This window comes from Salmo salar, chromosome 13, assembly GCF_965601325.2.
Source record: "Salmo salar chromosome 13, fSalSal1, whole genome shotgun sequence".
NCBI classification, from domain to species: domain Eukaryota; kingdom Metazoa; phylum Chordata; class Actinopteri; order Salmoniformes; family Salmonidae; genus Salmo; species Salmo salar.
This window is the reverse complement of record NC_138303.1, coordinates 88,295,547-88,319,530: the sequence shown is the minus strand read 5'-3', so window position 1 is coordinate 88,319,530 and position 23,984 is coordinate 88,295,547. Positions and strand designations below refer to the sequence as shown.

The 23,984-nt window shown below is 41.8% G+C and overlaps 1 protein-coding gene across 2 annotated transcripts in view; it reads left to right on the top strand.

Annotated features, from left to right (window-relative positions):
* The window catches only part of LOC106567780 (ephrin-B1), a 77,905-nt gene that overhangs the window by 17,052 nt on the left and 36,869 nt on the right, over window positions 1-23,984 (top strand). For both annotated transcript variants that reach the window (XM_014137507.3, XM_014137508.3), the window contains exon 2: window positions 13,169-13,446. In XM_014137507.3, the coding sequence (XP_013992982.1) occupies window positions 13,169-13,446 (278 nt within the window). The remainder of the gene's footprint in view (window positions 1-13,168; window positions 13,447-23,984) is intronic.

The window sequence follows — 23,984 nt, the reverse complement described above, 5'->3', positions numbered from 1 at the left end:
GTGCTGGCTGGTGCCCATACGTAGCAGTAGGGGAAATTAAACGTGATTATGTAAACTAACAGATGTATTGTAAATCTAAGGCAAGGAGCTCGATGGGAGGGGGGAGTTGGAGCACTTGACACTTCAAACAGCTCCTTCAGCTCAACATCTGCCATACTAAAGCATCCAACATGCAATACCCAAATCCTAATAGTTATTTAATACAGGCAACAATATCCAAGCATTAGACTTCTCTCTGACATATCAGGGGAGCTGCTGTGCTCGATTCCGATGATTCCAGTGTTCCCAAATTTAGTCGGTCTGAATAATCTGCTGAAAGAAGAGGTAGGAGGAAGCTCTGAAAACAGCAGTCCTCTGGTGCATTGTGTTGGCATTAAGGTTGCCAGCTGCGTGACAAGTGTTATTATAGTGTGTCAGCATTTATCCCCTCAGAGTGAGGTTTGAAAAATAGCCTGGCTTAGCACCCAGAAAGTCTATTCAGGATTTTTAATGTATTTCTTATTCTCTGTGGGAAGAAAACAGAACCAGGGAAGAATCAAGTCATCAAGAATCAAATGTAGAAAATATCACATGGTTAGAATAGTTTCATTTCTAAATCCCAATAAAGAGAATGAACTAGTCTTATGCAATATTCCATTAAGACTTTTTTTTCCTGGGAAGAAAAAGTTGCCAAAGAGGAAACTTGCTGTGATTGGACAATATGGCTGTGGTGGTCTTCTCCATTTAGCATCGTGTCTGCTCAAGCACATCAACCACTTTGTATCTGTGTTCTAGTCAAGTGCTAGATGAACAGTGCGTGTCCACAGTCACATTGCGAGGCAAGGTTGCAGCTGTCTCCACAAAAGGGAAGACTTGTTGGGTAGAGGGAGGCTCCGGTGTCAGTGTGGCCAAACTCAGTGAGATTAAGGGCCAGTATCTGTTGCAGATGGTAGTAATATAGCTTGGTGATAATATAGCTTCCCTAATAGCGTGTCTTTCCCCCTGCTGTCTTAAGCTATTAGCCAGCTGTTCCTCAAAAGCAAAACCAAATGGTGTCTTGAGAAGACTATAATTAAAAAGGAAATAACCCTACTGAAACAAAAACTGAATAACTGGACTGTCGTCTTTCTGTCTGTCAGACCAGAGCTGTAATACACGCCGCAGGCACTAAAACAGACCTGTTCCAACCTTATCACAACAGCTTTGTTTGGATTTCTCCTGTTTCTTGTTGCTCCTGTCAACTGTTGTTGAAACTCTGGTTTCACAAAAGAGAGATTTGCCTTTTTGCAATTAGCTATTTAAATGAAATGATGCAGCAGCAGCAAGTTTAGTATGTTCCATACAAATAGTCTGTATGTCTAGTCTAGTTTTAACCTACACTGAGTGTACAAAACATTAGGAACACCTTCCTAATGTTGAGTGGCACCCCCCTTTTGCCTTCAGAAGAGCCTCAATTCGTCGGGGCATGGACTCTACAAGGTGTCAAGGGCATTCCACAGGGATGCTGGCCCATGTTGACTCTAATTCTTCTCACAGTTGTGTCAAGCTGTCTGGATGTCCTTTGGGTGGTTAACAAGTGACATCAATAAAGGATCATAGCTTTCACCTGGATCCACCTGGTCAGTCTATGTCATGGAAAGAACATGTTCTTAATGTTTTGTACACTCAGTGTATATTTTAGTTTACTGGTTGACCTTTCCTTTGAGTGAGTTGTTAATATTGAGATTATTCACCCTTATTTAGCGTTGTTCTGTGGTCGGCTGTTTCTGTAAAGTTCCTCCTATATCACTGCTAATAGGCAAATAGACGGCAAGTGTATTTTATTGCTTTGGGGCCTAACTTGTTTCCAACCAGCATGACAAGGAATCATACAAAGTGTTGAAAAGGTCAAAGTTCAATAAGTTGTTTTATCCTTGTTTCCTATTGACAGTAAACAGAAGGTTCCCATCATGTTAGAGTGGCAGGTAGCCTAGTGGTTAGAGCGTTGGACTAGTAACCGAAAGGTTGCAAGATCAAATCCCTGAGCTGACAAGGTAAAATCAGTTGTTCTGCCCCTGAACAACGCTGTTAACCCATTGTTCCTAGGCTGTCATTGAAAATAATGATTTTTTCTTAACTGACTTGCCTAGTTAAATAAAGGTAAAACCCCCCAAAATGTGTTGGGTGGAGATTCTATTTGCATTTATATAGATGGGGCTGGCTCTATCTCTCTTGTTAACCGACATTGTTGCGGTCAACAGGTTTTTCAAGACAGACCTGTGGTGTGATATGTTGATATAATACATCACAGACTATGCCCTCTAATCAGAAATACATATGTAAGTTGACTGTGATCACCAGCAGTGGAATTGTTACATTGTGCTACTCTCAATTAAACAAATGAGATTGAGTTGTCTTTCCCAATGACAGGCTGTCATTTGATCCTTTTTGTTCCCCTCGCCTACTATTACCCCATGTTCTTCTCTCATCCCGACTTGACTCTGAAAGGAGTCTCTTTGGTGTGGTAGTTAATAAAAGGGAGTAGGGGGCAGTCAGATGCAAATCTGGTCAGGCCAAGACATGCACTTATTTTGATTTATGTGTGCGTTTAGTGGGTTTTGGTTAAACCCATTAGAAATGACTTCTCGGTTGTGCAGGGCTCAACGTGTGAAGTGGTGTAATGCTCCTCTAGAAAATGATCTGTTTTTGATTAATGCAGTCTTACTATGCTCCTGGGACAAGTCTTGACAATGAAATGGTTGTTGTGTCATAGATGTTTGAACTTGCTCTCAGCCAGGTATTTTGTGAGCATACAAGGCTTTTTTCCTGGGAGAGGTGTTAGCTAGACAGACTAGTTACATTCTTACTTGTCTACATAGGGTTAGCATGGAGACGGCAGCTTCGATATCAGCTCTTACTGCCAAATTAATTAGTTCTGTCTACTGTAATGGTGAATTAGTGCTAGTGATTCCTCTTGTAGGATAGAAGACACTATTCATGCCAATGCAGCCCACTGAGCGAATCAACTAATCACATTTTCTGTCTGTTTTAAATCCAAGAGGCAAAGGACTCGTTTTGGCCAGTTCTTTTTATTCACGTTAATGGAAGTTATATTACAATTATTGACATGGGTCACTTAGGCTACTCAGGTTATGCATTCTTCCAATTTGCTGAGTAAAACCTGTTTATTTGCTGGTTGTTGGGCAGAGGGTAATCAGTTCTCAGTGTGTAACCTGATCAGCAACACCATTGCGGTGCCAGATCCTCATTAAGTCCTTTCTGTAACAGTACAGTCTATGGGAATTCCCGCTGAATTCAGATCACCCTCAATCACATCAAATTCTGCCTGAGAATGTCAGTGTCCAATATTCTGCGTTCACTGCAAGGTTTGTTTTCCCCTCGAGCGAGACTAGTTGATTCGCTCTTCTTTGCAGATAGGAAATATAGAGTATAGCATTGAGAAATACCATGAATAATATTATTTGTTGACAAATGCAGCTTAAAGGAGTATGTACATTGCTAATGTATTAGCTCAAAATCATTTGGAAAATGTTCTTATGAGTCTCAAGGTTATAGGAGTAAGTAACCTGTTGCCAGTGGGCCGGTTAGAGTCAGATTGTATTATTGAGAGACTTTCCCCCCCAGTCAGAAACATAAAGAGAGCTGCCAATCACGCATTCCATGTCAACGCTATAGGGGGATGGAAGGAGCCAGCCTCATCGTCTCATTCCTCTGACCTGTGGCATTCTTTCTTCCTAACCAAAGCGATGGGAATGTGGGCAGAAGTCATGGACGTATCTGGGGAACCTGCCCCAGGAATGCTCCGCTTGTCCAATTGAGTCTTGAACAATAGTTGTGATGGTTCATTTCCTAACAAAGGACGATAAATATTGAACACTGTTACAAGGGGGTAGAGAATAAATAAAAACCATTATACCTCCCATAGTTTGTTCAGTTGGATCATAAATCTTGTCTCCCTGTCAGGTTTTGTCCTGAACTACTGTTGCCATGCTTTTGCATATGGGAACTGTCCTAAGGTCATATGTGTTCTTTAGACTTATTACCGGCAAGGACTTGCTTCTGTGCTGCCGGGTGTGAGCAAGACAAAGTATGCTGCCTTGCTGGAGTCGAAGTAGCTAATTATCTTCCCCAAACCAAGGCAAAACTGGGAAAGAAGCAGAGAACACATGAGCTGAAAGCAGTGTTGAGGAGGCAACTTTTAAAAAGAAGTTTAGTAAAAGAAAAACACAAGTTTTGTCTCTTATATGCAGTGGTGTAAAGTACTTAAGTAAAAATACTTGAAAGTACTACTTAAGTAGATTTTTTTTTGGTATCTGTACTTCACTATTTATATTTTTGACTACTTTTACTTCACTACATTCCTAAAGAAAATAATGTACTTTTTGCTCCATATATCTTCCCTGACATCCAAAAGTACTTGTTACATTTTGAATGCTTAGCAGGACAGGAAAATGGTCCAATTCATGCACTTATCAAGAGAATAAACCTGGTCATCCCTACTGTCTCTGATCTGGTGGACTCACTGAACACATGCTCTCTTTGTAAATGATGTTGGAGTGTGCCCCTTAAATAAAAGGAAAAACAAGAACATTTTGCCGTCTGGTTTGCTTAATATAAGCAATTTGAAATGATTTAATTGTATTTTTCATACTTATTTTTTATACTTATTTTTGATACTTAAGTATATTTTAGCAATTACATTTACTTTTGATACTTAAGTATATTTAAAACCAAATACTTTCAGACTTTTACTCAAGTAGTATTTTACTGGGTGACTTTCACTTTTACTTGAGTCATTTTCTATTGAGGTATGATATTTGGGTACTTTTTCCACCACTGCTTATATGTACCATTGATTGGTATCGTTTTCTTTTTCAATTAGCTTTTTCCTAGTGGCCTTGAAGGGATGTAACAGCAGAAGAGACACAATCAGAACATCTTTATGGCGGTTTTATTTGAGCATTTCTGATGAATGGCAGCCATTGTAGGAGTATAGTGAAAAAATTAGGTTGTCTTTCGTTTTGCCCTCTTTGATATCACAGATAAACCCAAACAATGAACACTGAGTGGTTGAACATTTCTTATATGCCCCTGATTCAAATTTCTGTCCATAACAAGTGCTAGCTAGTATTTCCTCTGGTAAATTTGTGATAAATTTTTTTTCCATGTGCCATGCAGCCAAATATATATGTGGTATGTTCTTCAGGGCACCTGCCTCAGAAACACATTACAGAGAAATGTTGTTAAAGCCCGTTTGATACTGAACTGAAAAACTCCACCTCTTATCGAGTAGCAGGGGATGTCAGATAAATGTAGCACTAGTCTTAATTTACACCCTCCATCCACACCTTTATCTCCAATCCCAGGTAATAGCCTGCTTTCCTCTGAACCTTATATCACAGAATGTCTCATGTCATCCCCATCTCCATGAGGCCACACTGATATATCCTCATTAGAAGCACATACAGTATTACAGTCAGAGGCAGACGCCCAAATTAAACCCATTTAAGGAGCATCCTTCCCTGAGGACCTCCTGGTACGGAGTGCTCTTCTATCACTCGGTGTGTTTTGGCCACCGTTCAGATCAGGCCTGGTCGGCTGGGCTGGCTGGGCTGCCACTAGCCCCCTGGGTCTGTAGTGGGTTTCCTCAGCTGATCAGAGTCCATCTGGGGTTGGGCTTCATCCAGGACTGTAAACGTGTCTCTCAGAACCACAGTGACCCTGGTATGTCTCTGTCTCCAGCCAACTTAGAATGGACCTATATTTGATTGATTTATGGTACAAATTTGTACATCTAAATTGAGGAGTGTAGGTTCATTATTTTCACATCTCAGCAAACAATTTTCAAACAAAATGTTCAGTATGAGGTCTTTGTGGTCAAAGTGGCATAGTTAAGAGTTGCCAACACTCAGATGTAGGCCCCAACAGTCCATTGATGCTCATGCTGGCTTCGCTTGCCAAGTTGCATTTTTACGGTGGTACATTTTTTTGTGATGAATCTCACCCTCATTCCTAGGCGGAATTCATAATTTAACAATCTTGTTGGTATTTTACAGCGTAGGCTGAGACATATTTAGTCATACAGGCAGCAGGAAGGATGTGTGGAAAATGTTCAGTTGAAAAGGGAGTGTCTAAATTAGTCATGCTGCAGATACAGTACTTTACTGCTTCTGTGGCTGATTCCCTATAGCTAGTGTTTTCTGCAAGTTTATTAGTCTCCTACACAGTGCTTACACACTGATATATTTCTCTGTATTCAACTACAGTCTGCAGTGCACTTCTATGATGTGACTAATAATTATCCAGTGAATTATTAGGTTAAGCCATTGGTCACTTTTCGATATGTAGTAAAATGCTGCTACAGTGAACCAAACCCAAGTCACAGTGACACAACTCTTCATACTGCCACAGAATCCTCAGCCTGTTTGATGGTAATTGGGATAATGAGATCATTCACACAGCCAGCCCTGGGCTGCAGTCTCCAGCCCACGAGAACTGAGAACTGATATACTCCAAACTGGGCTCTTGATCTGGAGGAGTCACAGCCATGTTGCCAATTACTGTATCCCTGGTAATCTCAGGCAGCTCCATGCACTGGAGACCAAAATAGATGTCAAAGCAAAGCAGATGTAATGGATTTAGTAAGGAGGGTGATTATTTCTCTCTACCTGTAGGGGGCATCTGTCGCTGTTGCCCCTGGGCTCGCCGAGTTGCCGTTTCTCCTTCGATATGTAATTGAACATTTCTGTGAGGGTAATGCAACTTTAAGATAACACATTAACACCCTTCTAACTGTTTAAGTGTGCCTGATCCTCTGCCTACATACTACCAGACACTAACTGGCCATTTGCTTTTCAAAGCCGGGTTGAAGGTAAAATGTATTGGTACGTTGAAATTGCTATGATACTTACAGCAGACCACTGTGACGCACGTGCCTTGAGCGCCTCTGTAAACCAGACTGTAGCCCATTGACACAAAAGCCATTTTTCCACACTGAACTCACTAAACAATGACCAGTCTGTATTTGAGCAACATTAACCAAAGAATTGGTTTGGTGTGAACGGTATCACAGGTCTTTTTTATACTGTACCACATTAATGGATGTAAATGTACCCGTGTTAATGTGTATTTGCTGTTAAAGATACAAAAAAGTTATGTTATTTTTGGCAATTATATGAAGTTCAAACACAATCAACCTGATTTGAAAAAATACAAATAAAAATGTGTACAATATGGCAATCGTTTAATAACGCTACAGTAATATTTTATTGACCAGTACCAACAGTTTCAGCTGCAGTTGTCTGTCTTTTAGACAGGGATGCAACATCCATATCATATTGTAAAATATAAAATGTTGTATTTTAACACAATCACAGACTTGTAGGAAAAGTTTTAAAGATCGGATGCAATGTTTAGAGCATGTTGATTTTCTTTTTGAGGCATTTATTTTTCTTCTCTCACTGCATAACAGCTTGTTTGGGTTGCGGTTACCTTACCCTCAAATTATTGTCAAAGCAAGAATACGTTTTTCTGTTAGTTAATGATTTGCAGGCTTGAAGGAAAATAATACCTGCCAATCTCCATTTTTATCCAACCTTAAAAACTAGGACCACAGGAAAACTACTTCTGGTGAAATAAACAACAGATATTATTCAAAGAGCCCAAGATCCTTCAACTGCAAAAAAATGATGAGCAAGTTTGCATTAGTCAATTTTGTCTTCAACTGGAATTGACTGATAATTGTAAATGTTAAATAACTAAGTATTCAACGTGCACGTTTGAATGTTTAGAGTGTATCCTGCCCTCTAGCTAGCCTGAGGCCTATTGATGGAGTTGTATGAATGGTGACGGCTTTAGAGTCCCAGACTAGTTGCGCCCCTCTCTGATATTCCATTGGATAGCCTAAATCCTCCAGCAACGGGGCATTGTGGGATGGAAGGGTCTGCCAAGTCATGTGCTTGAATTCCCCCTTGGAATGTGTGAAGGGGAGGTGGGGTGGGGAGAGTGTGGCCATGCCACTCATGAGAGATCTTTTCCCCCCTTGGCTGTGTGAAGATCTCAGTAGCATTGTGAGAGCATGTGAATGAATAACCTTCATTTGCATGGACTACGTATAGCAGCTCTTTAATTGGTTGCATTCAAGCCAGTCTTAAGTCTGTGTTCAGTTGTTTAAAAATGTCTGTGTGTTTGTGTGTGTGTGTGTGTGTGTGTGTTTGTGTGTGTGTGTGTGTGTGTGTGTGTGTGTGTGTGTGTGTGTGTGTGTGTGTGTGTGTGTGTGTGTGTGTGTGTGTGTGTGTGTGTGTGTGTGTGTGTGTGTGTGTGTGTGTGTGTGTGTGTGTGTGTGTGTGTGTGTGTGTGTGTGTGTGTGTGTGTGAGAGAGTTTTAAGTCATGTGCGTAATGTTAAAATGAGGAAAGCAGAACGCTGTGATAATGATGCACTGTGAAGTTTATCGTTCGTCTGAGCACGCCTTGGGGAGGGGCGATTCTGAGCTCACTCTATAAGTGGGGATGGGGGAGTTCCATTCAATCACATGAATTACAGTGCTGTTGATTAATAAATATAATCAATAACAAATGCAACTGAAAATAATTGTGTGTGACTACAATGCAAATTAAAACGTACACTTTATATTATTTTCCTGGCGTTGAATAAATGGACTTTAGTTTTATTCACAGAAAAAAGTATTTACCTTCATTTTGAATAAGATTAGAAAATATTTGCTCTCCTCTCCCTGTAGACTATGTAATCATTTTTAATCAGAGATGATGGGTGGAGGGAGAGAATGCGGGAAAGAGAGAGGAAGAGGGAAAAATTGCACAGAAATCATAACGTTTCTATGGAAACTTGTTTATGCCCGACTGGTGCATCTTGTAAATCCGATTGGCGAGAGAATGAGGCCTTGTCTCCTCCAAAGCCTGAAAGGAGCTGCCCAGGCTCTTAAGTGTGTAGGAGGCCCAAATGAGTGAAGAACAAAGGAGGGCTATTTTTTCAGTCTTTCACAGTTGATAATGAGCAGCGCAGACAATGGAGATGAGTTCGCTTCTTCAAGTTTTCCCATATTGCTTGAGCTTGTCCCCGTGCACCTGGTATATTTGACACATATTTCATTGTCGTTTTCCTAGTAGTGGGAAAGATACTGGGACATTTGCATTTTATTAAATTTTTATGCCTACTTGGTTTGTTCAAGCAAAAACTTGCATCAGTGACGGTTCACAGAAGTTGATGTCTTCATTGACAGGCTGAATGAATGTCTCTGATTCAGTGTTTGACCACGTTAGTTTCCTGGTATAATGGAGCCAAATGTCCGCCAGAGGTTGTAACCTTAGGAAGCTGATTTTAATGTAAGTATGTTGACTCCTATACCATCAATTTAAGATTTGAATAAAATATTGTCTTCATTTAATGTTTTTCTTGCAAAATAAGGCCTTAAAGGTTGGTTAATTTGGTTTATCACTCACTCAATGTTTTTATAATGATGAAACATTAAGATAACAATGCTGTAAAACGATAACAGAAGCTGAATTAATCCGGCGGCCCCTTATCTATAAGTAATCATTCCCCACAGCTTAAAAGGGTGTTTTTCTAATGATTACTAGATTATAGACTTTGAGGGGCTGTGTCTTGAGATTGAGAGCAGCAGTCACAATATGTCTTTGGGACTGTGTCTCTGTTGGACCCCAGTGAATTTTATTTAGCATGTGAGGCTGAGATAAGGTGTTGGCCTGGTACCTAATTATGTTAAACAGTATCCCAGGGGCCAAGGAGTGGAGGCAGCATCAGGCCTGTCAGGCCCAGGGTGGCAACTTATGGCAGGAGATGAGGCAACATGGTTATGGAGGATTAGCTCAATATTGAAATCAAATCCACTGTTATTTTTTAAAATCTGTTTTCACAAATGCACTCAGTGCAATATTGCTATTTGTCCCTGCCCTGGAAGACCCTGAAAATTGAATTGCCAGTCAATAGTTGCAGATGTTATACTTGCTAGTTATTGTGCTCGCTGTCATTGTCTCACTATCCAGTAAAGGACTGACCACTAACTGTTTTCTCCCACTATTGTCTGTGATTGTTTATTATGTAAATGCAGGTTACTTGTAACAATGAGTTGTGGTGATTCGGACATGCTTGTAACCATATGATATATAATGCATTTTATTAGAGGATCACCATGCATCCTAAACTGAATGTTTATGTATTACAAAAAGATCTTGGTGTGCTAGCTGCATGTAACATCACTTTAAAACCCGACTGACCGTGGAGAAAGCAGTAATAATACAATTCTTTCTCTGATGAAAAATGACCATTGAAAGGATTTGTAAGATGGCAAACTGAATAAAATGGCAATCATTTAGCACCCCTGATGAATATGCTAATTAATCTCATTAATATTCATTACGCTTTAAAACTCACATAATACCCCACTGTGTCTGCTGATTTCTGTCCCTGAAAATAATAGTGATGAAAACGAAAAAACTCTTGCCTGCCATGTCAAATTGTCACTCTTTAAACCACATTTCCTATGGAAAGTGGTGGGAGGATATTCAGAGCTCAAAACCCTAATCGTGAAGATGACCTGTAATTTCCAGTGTTCAGTCTGGAATTTGAACACTGTCTTTGCTTTGCTTCTTAGCTCTTCAGAGCAGCAGTCCTGTTTGATCAGCACAAAGGGAATGGAGGATCTGTTTAGGCATCCCTTTGGTAGATGGAGTAGTAATTGGTAGATGGAATTGGTAGATGGAGTAGTAATAGGCAGTCAAAGCTTTACAAAACCTGAGACATCCTAATCAGCACAAAGGAGCAGCAGACTATTGTGTGGTTTTTAAGGTATCCTTGTCTTATATCCTTCTCTGACATCTATAGCTACTCGATTATTGTTGTTGTGCATTTAGTCAGGGTTGTGTTTTTGTAGGTGTATTATTCTCTATTCTTGTTGGACCACGCAGGGTACGGCAGGCAACCATCAACACAAGTTGCTCTGACACAGTTTATAGAGAAATACCTAACATGGCTTTTGTCATATTGTTCTATTGATGTACTCCATTTTGAGGTGCTTGTGTCAGACCATAACTGTGAACTGAAGAGGGGGCTACTGAGAGACAACAGAATGAGACAGTAAGTGTTGCTCACTTTAGTTTAAAATACAGTTTTTTTTATTTTTTATATACTGCTAGTCGGCAGCTACCTCAAATGCAGTGAATCCTTTGTTAGGTGCATTACTAGATGCTGGCCCCTGGCCGTTTACCTTATCCTCTGAGGATCCCATGACCGTAAATACAGAGGATTATAACAGAGAGAGCATTGCTGCTTTGTGGAGGATTGAGTGTTAGTTTGAGAAAGTTTGCTAACAGAGCTACATTATATACACACTTTGAAGAATGCATTTCCATTGGCTCAGAAACACTTTGGAGACAATACGGAAACTAAAGCCAGACACCTGATCAGTCTCTGAAGAAGCCTGGGGATAAGGGCAAATCAAACAGGTTTGGGAAGCCAAACAGAGGACCCAGTGTCTGAGAGACAAAGACAACACCAATCTAACCGCAGGGCCAGGCAAGCTGTGCTCACTCCAGGCTGTGCACTCTGCTTCGTCTTTATGTACAGTAATAGTATGCTGTCGTACAGTTCCGCTTCAGTATATAGGGAATAATAATGCATCATCACATCTCCTAAGCTGTTAGCGAACGCAAGGGACCCTTTTTATTTTATAAATCATGAGTCCCATCATGCATGGCAAAGATCTGTAATACTACATAGAACGTCATGACGAAGGGACGAAAGAACGAAAGAATGAGAGAAGGAGAGACTAATTACTAGTGAGTGAATACAGCAAGTAGAGAGACAGGGTCGTTGCAAACTGGATACTAAACGAGCCATGACGGATTGACATAGTGGAATCAGGGCACATACTTTTGTCTAAGATATCATACTAGCATACCTTAGTTACTAAGGTTTCCCACAGACAGGCAGACTGACTGACATACAGACAGACATTGCTTACTGTTGATTAATTTTAGTGTTGGGAGAATTAGCCGGCCTCCTTCTATCCACCAGGACCTTAAGATAAATGAGTCATGAAAGCTGTTTTCTTGTCTATTAAACCATGTTGAAAGTGGTTAGGAACAGTGTGTATGTAAATGAAATGTAAATAAGGATCAAGTTGTACATTTCCGTCTCCATCGCAACCAAACACATCATCATCATCAAACTGAGCAGCATCTCTCTGGTAACTAGGACAAGGTTGTTTGGACTTTAAGCTGAACAAAAACACATTCATCACAATACCGATTTGTTTGACTTCTACAGGACCAGATCAAAAACTGACAACATCAGCTCTTCTCTCATTTTGGATTAAGCATGTCAGCAGACCTAAGGGTTCTTATCAAAAAAAGCAAAAGAAACCACTTGAGAAGTATGATGCATCAAAGGCAATCAGCAGGTCTAAATCCTCAAATAGAATTCAGCAGGGCCTGTTGCTTTGAGTTAGAGAGAGAAGATATCAAAATGAATTTGTGAAAGATAAGGTGTGGAGCATCTAGATAAGGCATGCATGCCATCTGTCCATCAGCGCTTTGTGTTTATCTGTACTCTCTCCTCACTTGGTGCAGATTAAGCTCAATCAGGGCCCGGGCAGCCCTCTGTCATACTGATTTCCTATTGACATCTGCCCTGGTATTGTGCTGTATGTTTGCTGAGGTAAAGATAGGGGATGTCTGCTTTGTTTACAGTGTTTTAAATCAATGGCATTAATGTAAATGAATGCAAGTGTTTACATTATAACAGCTTGGGCTCTCGGTTGTTATCTGTGTGTTTGATGTTATCAACCCCAGATGTAAAAGCATGTCCCAAAGCTGTCCTCGACGGTCGGCCATGTTTATGTAGCGTTGTAAACACCCGCCCCCGCTTCCCTTAACCTGTTCCTTACAATTAATTCACTCATGATTTGTTTTGCACCGGCTTTAAGTGAAGTAAAATAACAAACAATTTACTTTAAATTAGTCACTGTTGCTCAAGCAACTGCCAGCCAGACACGGACAACACTAGTGTATTGGGTAGAGAAGAATCACATTTTATAGTTATAAAACACTGTTATGCAATGAATGTGATGTATGTCCAGACCTTTATATGTATTGCTGTTATTAGAGTATTTGATATTCTTACCTTTCTCTGTCATATTTTGTCTGTTTCAGATTTCAGTATGGGAAGGGCTTGGTGATGTATCCAGAGATAGGAGACAAGCTGGACATTATCTGCCCAAAGGCAGACATGGGGCGGCCGTATGAGTTTTACAAACTATACCTGGTGAAGAAGGAGCAGGCAGACCAATGCAGCACAGTCATGGACCCCAATGTGTTGGTCAACTGCAACAAGCCTGAGAAGGACATCAAATTCACCATCAAGTTTCAGGAGTTCAGTCCAAACTACATGGGCCTGGAGTTCAAAAAGAACATCAATTACTACATCACATGTGAGTATCTGGTATTTAACCACACCGATGCATCTTATTTTATACCATCTATAAACTTTGTATTGATGCTTAGAAATTACAACACGATTGTTCCTAGATTATTCATAGTTTAATACAGCCACGACATGGAATAGAATTGCAAACAATTCACAAGGCTTTTCCTTAATCTATCATTTAGAAACGGGTATTGCAGTGCGGCGATAAGATCAAACAGTTGTATTTTCCATGGGCTTAAAGGGATACTTCATGATTTTGGCAATGAAGCCCTTTATCTACTTCCCCAGAGTAAGATGAACTCGTGAGTCGTGGGATACCATTTGTATGTCTCTGCGTGCAGTTTGAAGGAAGTTGCTAACTAGAGTTAGCTCAATTTCTAACTAGTGTTAGCGCAATGACTGGAAGTCTATGGTAACTGCTAATAGGCTAGTAGATGCCATAGACTTCCAGCTATTACGCTAACACTAGTTAGCATTGGCTTGCAAAACTACCTCTAACTTCCTTCATACTGGATGCAGAGACATAAAAATGGTATCCATGAGTTCATCTGACTCCGGAGAAGTAGATAAAGGGCTTCATTGCTAAAATCCTGAAGTATCCTTTTAACGTTCCTTAGTACGCCACATATAGATACTGGCTCTTTTTCTTGGAATACAAGGCTTCTGAAATATTTGCTGTGATCTGAAAGAGACCTGTCTAGTACAACTGAATTGATTATCCTTCTGCTGAGCCTGAAATCGTTACAGTTCACATTAAACTCCCTCAGCACAACATGAACATTTTCTTAAGGTCATCTGACTATAATGTATGTTGAATGAAAATCTTAACAGGTAGTCCTTGGTCGGGAATGCCTGAGCGTCCTTGAGTATCTTTTGACCCGTTGTTTTTAAGTGCAGCCACTACTAGCCTAGTTCTCCCTGCTCAGCGCGACTCTAAGCGCAGAGGGGTCTCTGAATTTTCTGAGGCGAAATCGTTTCTGTCAGATCCGGTCAGTTGCAATAACACTTAAACTCTGGCAGAGGGGTCAGCTCCAGTCAAGCAGGCCTGATTTGTTCTGTTACACATCGCTGAGCCGAGCCCATTGGCTCTGACACCCTAACACCAGCACATAATCGACTTCACCCGACTCCACAGGTCCACAGGCCCAAGGCTTCTTTTCTTTAACCCTTTGATCCACATGTTATGTCTTTAGATCATCTCTGGTGGCTGGCTGGGGAAGGAGCTCTGCTATTGTCCTATCCTCTCACAGATCTAGCATCAGAACATCAATGACACCATAATGTCCAGTCTCACTGATAACTGGTCTTCAACCCAATGTGGATGGCCCATAAAAACACACTGAATGACTGGTGAAGCATGAAAAAGCGCTTCCAGCTTTGATACTTCTCCAATAGGAAAGCAAACATATTGTGTCTTTGCCACAAACTGATTACATTTCTGATTATCCTTGAAAGTCGTCTGTATATTTTCCTCATGTTCTTTAGTTCTGTTCCAAAAAGAACAGTTTATGATGTGGTTGCAGGAGTAAATGGGCCACATTTATCAAAACATGTGTGCACACTGAATGTGTAAGAGCAGTCCCAGCCACACACGTACAGAACGTTGGATAAGGTATCCGGTATTCTTTTGACATCATTTGATAAACAGTGACTCTTGTTAAAGGGGAAATGAGCTCAAGCACTTGTTTAATTAGTGAACTCTGCAGCTCTCTGAGTATTGGTGGATTAGTGATGAAGATGAAGGGCAAGGCACAGTGCACTCTACACTGCTGATTCACTTGTTTCTTCATAAATCAAAGTGAGGTTTGATAAAACGCACAACTTCCATTGCCAAGAGTGCTGCTGTCTGTGAGAATATCTCTCTGAGATCTGACTGACTTTGTCTTTGATGATCTAATCCAGGGTTTTCAAAACTCGGTCTTTACTTTACCCTCTTAACAGTATTTCAATGTTTGGTTTGTTACATTTGAAACGCAAAGGTGTGTGTAATGTCCGTTTTTATAGTTTACTTCGTTTTCTACTTGAATTGTCTTTCTCTCTATCCTGGTGCATGCCACTTCCCACACCAAGCCCTGCTCCCTGTCACTCAAGGAGAGCAGTTGCTCGACCACGGAGTCAAAACCACTTTCTTGCTGATCATTCTGCAGTCTGCATGGTCAGATAGATTCAACAAGATGTTGGTGACACGCTGCTTTCCACTATTACACTATTAGTTAGTGTATCTTACTGTCTGCAAATTACTGTCTGCTAGTTTGTCTTTTCATAGCAAGGTGTGGCTCAAATAAATCTTGTTAGCCGCTAGTAAGCTGGCTAGCTAGCTTGCTAAATGTAGTAAGAGTCAGAGCAAACATAGCTATCTAATACAGCATGGTACCAGTAATAGTGTATGCATACTATAGATAAGTATGTTGTTTGTGCAACGGTATCAAAGTTTTGTATAACTAACCCAAGATAGACCAGAGCCACTATGCAGAGTCTCCCTGTCATGACTTTAGTAAGCCATGGGTAGACAGAGGCCTTGTTCTTCCACCAGCTCAGAGGATCTGCAGATCTTTGGAGGGGCTCCTCCAAATAGGATCAGACCTCCATTATGGCATCTGCTGAGGAATTCCTACGTGCTGCATCCCCAGTTGCTCTCTCGTCAAACAGCATCCAAACAGCAGACGCTTGTGGCACTACTGCTGGTGCTTCTGCTACATCTGATCCCTCTTCTTCCTGTTGCCCAGGTGCCTTAGCCAGCTGACTGCTAGGGCTGTCCCTCCCTGCTGCGGAGGTTATTCTTTGAAGAGCCTCATCAATCGCTCTGGCATCACTGAAGGGTAACTTCTTAAACCTGGGGTCAAGTGCAGCGGTTTCTGATAGCACGTGATTATATTCCATTCTGTGGAACGTTCTGTCCATTGATGAAGATAGGGTGTCCATCAACTCTGTCACATGTCCTGTGGTTACATTTGCTTCTCTCTGGCGGCTGGCTGTGATTCGCTGCAGACCCTTACATAGGAGTATCATTTTTGAGGCTGTCACATAGCTGAAAAGAGCGAACAGTAACTTATTAGTTCAGGTTTTGTCTACTGATACTACATTCTCATCTACTGCTCATATACACATATAATAATATGATTAAATAATGATGTAGAAATAGCTGCTTACTGTACCTCTCCACTGATCTCCACAGTGACCTGCTCAAAGGGTTCCAGGACTCTGCACACCTCCTCCACCACCTCCCATTCCTCTTGGGTCAGAGCATCAACAGGTGGATTGACAATGTCCAGGGTAGAGATGATGGCATCCTTTGACTCAAGAAACCGCTTCAACATATAAAATGCTGAATTCCACTGTTGTCCATTGTTTAGGCCTCAGCTCAGGCATCCCCATTTGGCGTTGTGTAGACTTCAGATTTTCAGCACATACTGTGCTCCTGTGGAAGTATTCCACAGCTGCTTTCACTTTGTCCACAGTGGGCTTCATCACCTTCAGAGCATCTCTTACAATCAGGTTGATTGTGTAGGCAAGACATGGATGATGGGTCCATTTTAAAATGTTCATGGCTTTGGTTATGTTAGCTGCATTGTCGCTAACACAACAGAACACTTTTCCATCTACTTGCATTCTCTGGCCACTCTCAACAGTTCCTCTGCCAAGTTCTCTGAGGTGTGTCTGTCGCTGAACTTAAAGCAGTCCAGAAGACAGCTAGACATCGAAAAATCTTCAATGAAGTGACATGTAACCGACATGTAAGAAGTGGTTACCCTTGATGTCCAGCAGTCAGTAGTAAGGCAAACTGCAACTTTTTGGACTCTTTCCCGCACTGAAACCTGTGTGCTCTCGTACAGTTGTGGAATAAGTGATTTTGAATGGCTTTTCCTGCTTGGAATTATGTACATTGGATTTAGACTATTGCTATAAATTCTAAAACCTCTGTCCTCCACGATCGAAATTGTCTGGAAATCGGTGGCAATCATTTTAGCCAATGCAATATCAATTTGGCCTTGTTTTGCTACAGACATAGACCTTGGCATAAACTGGTCCATAGAAGACTGCGTAGCTGTGGGTCACGGAATAGGCCTACTTGACTGAGTGGATACATCTCCACGTGTGGAGGTGCTGGCTCCACCACGATCACTAGCAGGCCCGCTAGTTTCTCGAAGCTCCGCTACAGCTAGCTTCACAGTTGGGTGCACAGTTCACATATGCCGGTGTAGGTTGTGCGTAGAACCGGCTTTATATGAGATTTTGTTTTGGCAAATTCTACACTGTGCTCTAACATTGTCTACATTATTAAAATGCATCGAAATGCTACTGTGCTTCCGACTCATTTTCCAGCTGTTGTTTTCACAGCTGTCCTTCCTCTCTCTCCTCGGCTGCTAAGTGTGTGACTGAGCGAGTTAGCTCGGCCCTCCCTCACGCATCTTTGGTTCATTGGTTGACACTGCGTGTCTGATTGACAGGAACAACAGGTGAGGCTGTTAGTCTGAGCAGACAGTCAGAACGAATGTGTGCGCTTGAGCATTTAGGCCTATACTATTATAATATTTTTTTTGTTCTTTGAATTAGTTAATTCTATTCATTTAAATCTTTTGATTATTCAGATCTTAATTTTTTAACTATTTTTATAAATATATTTGGCTCTTCTGATATGCGAGCCGGCTCCCAACACTCACCTACAAGAGCATGGCTCATAGAGCCGACTCGTTCATGAACAACCCATGACTACTCTGTGAAGTACGCGTGTGCAATAACTCAATTTGCCCTTGCACTCCTTCTAAACAACACCGTTTTTGTAAACTTTGGCAAAGGGTAAAGTGTACAAAAACGCAGTCCACTCTGTTTGTTACGGATTAAAGTTTTGGAAACAGAAAACTGTATAGAGATCAAATGTTTCATCGATGAGAAAATTAGAAGACTGTCGGCCAAAATCCATCTCGCTCCATCTTCTCCCACTAAGGGCCACTGGGCTTCCTCTCATCACCTAGTTTGGTAGTGAGTGGAAACGCCAACCAGATGCTTCACATTTATACACGAGACCGAAAAAGCTGTCTCGTTGTTCTATCTGTGGCAGTATCTTCTAAATCAGAGAGGAATAGGTGAAGCATGTATATGTTAGCTATCTACATGAGGTAAGAAAACGTCTAATGTAACATCTAATTAGTGTCACCTGGAAACACTGGCCAACAATATTGGTTGTTACCATATCAATAATTCCTCCGTATTAATTTGTTATGTCAAACAACAATGAGCCCGGTTACATGCACACAATAATATGATTCTTGTGAATAGTCAGACTAATATAATGTTTCGTTTAAAATGTTTGCATGCTTTGCGAGAAGAACGATTTTCCTAATAATCCTGTTTACATGGACATATCTGAATCAGGCTGCCTGATGGGACTCAGCAATCAAAATAAACCTTCTATCACAGTGACCATGTTATTTTTGCAAAGCCTATTTGATTTTGTGTTTGGATAACTATTTCTAAAATGTTCACTTTCAGTTTATCCGAACCCACTTCACTTGCGCATGAGAGAGAGTTTTGCACTACCGGTGCTTGCACATGCGCCGATCAAATACACCACTGGAACGCTGTCACGTCCTGACCAGTAGATGGAGCTAGTGGTTTAGTTTTGGTCAGGACGTGGCATGTTTGTGTTTGTTAAATGTTGGGTTGATGATTGGGACTTCCAATTGAAGGCAGGTGTGTATAGTTGCCTTTGATTGGAAGTCCTATATAGGTGTGTGTGTTTGTCTTTGGGGTTGTGGGGAATTGTTCTGTGTTGAGCTTTGCTTTGCCAGACTGTTTGTTAGTTGTTCGTTTTTTCGTTTTTGTTATTTTGTATGTTCATTTTTGAAGATAATTAAAAATCAAGATGAGCATTCACGTACCTGCTGCGTTTTGGTCCTCATTCACCGACAACAACCGTGACAGAATTCCCCACCAACAAAGGACCAAGCAGCGGAAGAAGGCTGGCGAGGTAAGGGAGACCGAGAGGCACCCCCAAGAATTTTTTAGGGGGGGGCACAAGGGCTGTTTGACGGGGCAAGAGCTGCCCGCCAGTCAACAGTCGTCATCAGAGCTGCCCGCCAGTCAACAGTCGTCATCAGAGCTGCCCGCCAGTCAACAGTCGTCACCAGAGCTGCCCGCCAGTCAACAGTCGTCACCAGAGCTGCCCGCCAGTCAACAGTCGTCACCAGAGCTGCCCGCCAGTCAACAGTCGTCACCAGAGCTGCCCGCCAGTCAACAGTCGTCAGAGCTGCCCGCCAGTCAACAGTCGTCAGAGCTGCCCGCCAGTCAACAGTCGTCAGAGCTGCCCGCCAGTCAACAGTCGTCAGAGCTGCCCGCCAGTCAACAGTCGTCAGAGCTGCCCGCCAGTCAACAGTCGTCAGAGCTGCCCGCCAGTCAACAGTCGCCAGAGAGGTCAGACTGCGCTGAACTGCCGGAGTGGCCAGACTGCGCTGAACTGCCGGAGTGGCCAGACTGCGCTGAACTGCCGGAGTGGCCAGGCTGCCCCGACCTGCCGGAGTGGCCAGGCTGCCCCGACCTGCCGGAGTGGCCAGGCTGCCCCGACCTGCCGGAGTGGCCAGGCTGCCCCGACCTGCCGGAGTGGCCAGGCTGCCCCGACCTGCCGGAGTGGCCAGGCTGCCCCGACCTGCCGGAGTGGCCAGGCTGCCCCGACCTGCCGGAGTGGCCAGGCTGCCCCGACCTGCCGGAGTGGCCAGACTGCCCCGACCTGCCGGAGTGGCCAGACTGCCCCGACCGTCCCGAGTTGCCAGACTGCCTCGACCGTCCCGAGTTGCCAGACTGCCCCGACCGTCCCGAGTTGCCAGACTGCCCCGACCGTCCCGAGTTGCCAGACTGCCCCGACCGTCCCGAGTTGCCAGACTGCCCCGACCGTCCCGAGTTGCCAGACTGTCCCGACCGTCCCGAGTTGCCAGACTGTCCCGACAGCCTGGAACGGCCTGCACCTGAGCCACCTCCAGGATAGGTGGGTTGGGGAGGGAGGGTGTAGCACAGTGCCGTCGTTGACGGCAGCCACCCTCCCTTCCCTCCCTTATGGTTTAGGGGTTATTGTTTGTTGGGTTTTTGTTGGGGTATTGGGGATTTTCTTGTTTTTCTTTTTTAGGTGCATTCCGGGGGGGGGGGTACTGTCACGTCCTGACCAGCAGATGGAGCTAGTGGTTTAGTTTTGGTCAGGACGTGGCATGTTTGTGTTTGTTAAATGTTGGGTTGATGATTGGGACTTCCAATTGAAGGCAGGTGTGTATAGTTGCCTTTGATTGGAAGTCCTAAATAGGTGTGTGTGTTTGTCTTTGGGGTTGTGGGGAATTGTTCTGTGTTGAGCTTTGCTTTGCCAGACTGTTTGTTAGTTGTTCGTTTTTTCGTTTTTGTTATTTTGTATGTTCATTTTTGAAGATAATTAAAAATCAAGATGAGCATTCACGTACCTGCTGCGTTTTGGTCCTCATTCACCGACAACAACCGTGACAAACGCCGATTTAAGCTTTTTACACGTCCTAATAATTTGAAAGATTGCTCAGAAAACCAGGTGTTTTAATTGGCGAGTGCTTACTTTGAGTTTGACCTTACACCGATTAAGATAATTGTATTACAGAAAAACTTTATTGACCTGAAATTACTACTGAATGCAGGTAAACCTAAGTATATGTAAATATAAGTATGATGCGTTAAGCATATGTACTTCGGATGGTGTCCATATTGATCGTGTCCCTGCTTACAAATATCTGGGCATCTGGATAGATGAAAACCTGTCTTTAAAAAAGCATATTGATGAGTTAGTTAAGAAGCTGACAAAAAAAATGTGCTTCTATAGAAATATGTTCTGCCTGTCGGTAAATAGTAGAAAGCAGATCATTCCGTTTACGTTCCTAGACTATGACAACATCATCTACTGTATATGAACACAGCTGCCACTTCATTAAAGCCGTTAGATGCAGTTTAGCATAGCACATTGCGCTTTATTACGGGAGACAATTTTAGTACTCATCACCGCATTCTCTAGCAGAAAGTTGGTTGTCCCTCTTTGATGTCACGTTGGTTGCCATGTTTTCATTTAAAAAGCTCGGTCTCAGGGATGGCTAACTCTGGAAATTCCTTTGGTCTCTACTGAGTTAGGTAAATCAGCTTTTAGTTTTCTTGCACCTTATTTGTTGACCAATCTTCAAAATGTTCTTAAATGTGATGCTCTGGTGCCTCTAGGGCAATTCAGAAAGTTGATTGAGGACCTTATTACTGAAGAATGTGTTCTGTCATTTCTTCTGTAGAATCTTCTGTAGTTTATGTAATTCAGCGCTCATATGTGAAATAAACCTTGGTCTCAGTATGACTCCCTGATAAAATATAATGAATATAATGATATTCCCTGATAAAATATAATGAAGGTCCACAGAGCTGTTTACATTACTTTTTTGATACTTTACCTACTAGTATAATCAGTTTAATTTATTTTAAAGGTATTTAACTAGGCAAGTCAGTTAAGAACAAATTCCTATTTTCAATGACGGCCTAGGAACAGTGGGTTAACTGCCTTGTTCAGGGGCAGAACGATAGATTTGTCCCTTGTCAGCTCGGGGATTAAATCTTGCAACCTTTCGGTTACTAGTCCAACGCTCTAACCACTAGGCTACGCTGCCGCCCCTAATATTGAATTATTAGTGTGCATGTAAACACACTCAGTGTATTCAAGGTGCGGCTCACTACATTCCAACTAGGGTTACAAAGGGAGGATATATTACTGGAAACTTTCGAAGTTATCAGTACACTACCAGAATTTTGCTACTTTGAAGGATTTTATGTAATCTATAACAAGACATCTAGTGGCCTTTTGGGTGCTTCAGATTATCACAGTTGTCTAATTATCTCTGGTCCTCTGTGTGGCCTTATCACATGTAAAATATATAAAATAATTAAGTAAGATGATAAAAAATGTTTGGGGAATGACAAAATATTTAATGACAAAGCTGTAAAAATGATCCTAAATATAAACCATCTATTTAGTGAATACAATTAGTGTTTAATATAAGGGTTTCAGCATTCCTTTTGTTTACACACTTTTATTTATTTTACTATGTCAGTATGTATTATTTGTCAATGTTTTGGCATCAAACTGGTGGCAGTTATGAAGAAAAGTAAATATTTGGAAGAGTTAATAGAAAATAATCCTGTTGTTGATTAGATGCTTTTTTTCATTAATTAGACCATATGGTTAAAGAGAAAATAGCCTATCTACTACAAACTCACGGACAATATGGACACATATATAAACAAATAAAAGTATATATGAATACATTTTTTTTTTTTTTAAGTTATTCAAGTATAAATGACAAGTTACGATAGCTTGCCATCATGCAGCCCTGCGTGGCACCGTTTGGAAATGATAACAAAAGTGCAGGAAATGCTGACATTTATGAAAATTATGAAAATTAAGTTGGATTGAACAGTATAGAACAGTCAGAATAGAGAAAGCCCCATTTGAAATCACTTATAATGTATTTGTTGACACCCTAGGGTAATTTACTAGTCATAATGCATATTGAAAACTTGTATTATTTAAAAACATAAAATACCGTCAAATACCATTGAGTCAAAAATGTGAAAAATATCTGCATTTTCTTTCACCAGAAAATTGTGAGATATCTTAGGGGTTACATTTAGACTGTACCAAGGGCATATAAAGCTGTTTTATGGGCCCAAGTAGTTCTTATGACGTTAGGGAAAATAAAGTACCTTGAAGAGTTTCCCTATTGAGGTCAGATCTTTGTTTCCTTTGACTCAAAACAGCTGACCATGAAAAGTCCTCAGACAGAACAGATTCATCATACACTATATTCAATTGGTATGCCAAAACGTCTCAATCTAACTCTGGGATAACGATTTTTCTATTAGGTATCACTCTGCTGATAAGATTAAACTTCCTTGGCACTTTTATATAAATGTCTCAAGGCAATGTGACCCAGCTGCTCCAGCTCTGTGTGTACTTTAACTCTCTGTCGCTCAGAATAACTGTTGCTGTATGACATACTTGTTATTGCTCTGTGGCAGAGTAGCCATAATGCTTCATCACATTGTTTTATACTCCTCTGTAAACATCATTAGACCTGAGATAATGCCTCTAATTTGCTCCAGTGATGATGGGGGGGGGGGGGGGGGGGATGCAGCACACGGAGGAGGCTAGCATAAACGTTTTTATCTCACTCTCACCTCAGAATTAAAAGATATACTCTTTGGTATAGTTCCCTCACATTGTGTATATGGACATGAAGAGGATTATCTTTGTTGACTGTATGCACACTGGTATAGCTTTCTCATATGCCATGCGTTGGGAGTCAGTTCTTGCACTGGCTGCACCACATAGTTCATCCCCACAGTAAACATACGACATGATCTGTATGGGCCTGTGGTGGTCACCACCTCCCCCCCCCCCCCCCCCCCCCTGTGGTGGTGGGTCTTTCCCTGTTTGCCCCTGTGCAGAGGGTCAGCGAGTCTCAGCAGGAGGGGTGTCAGTGATAACCCACTGATGTCAACTCCAGC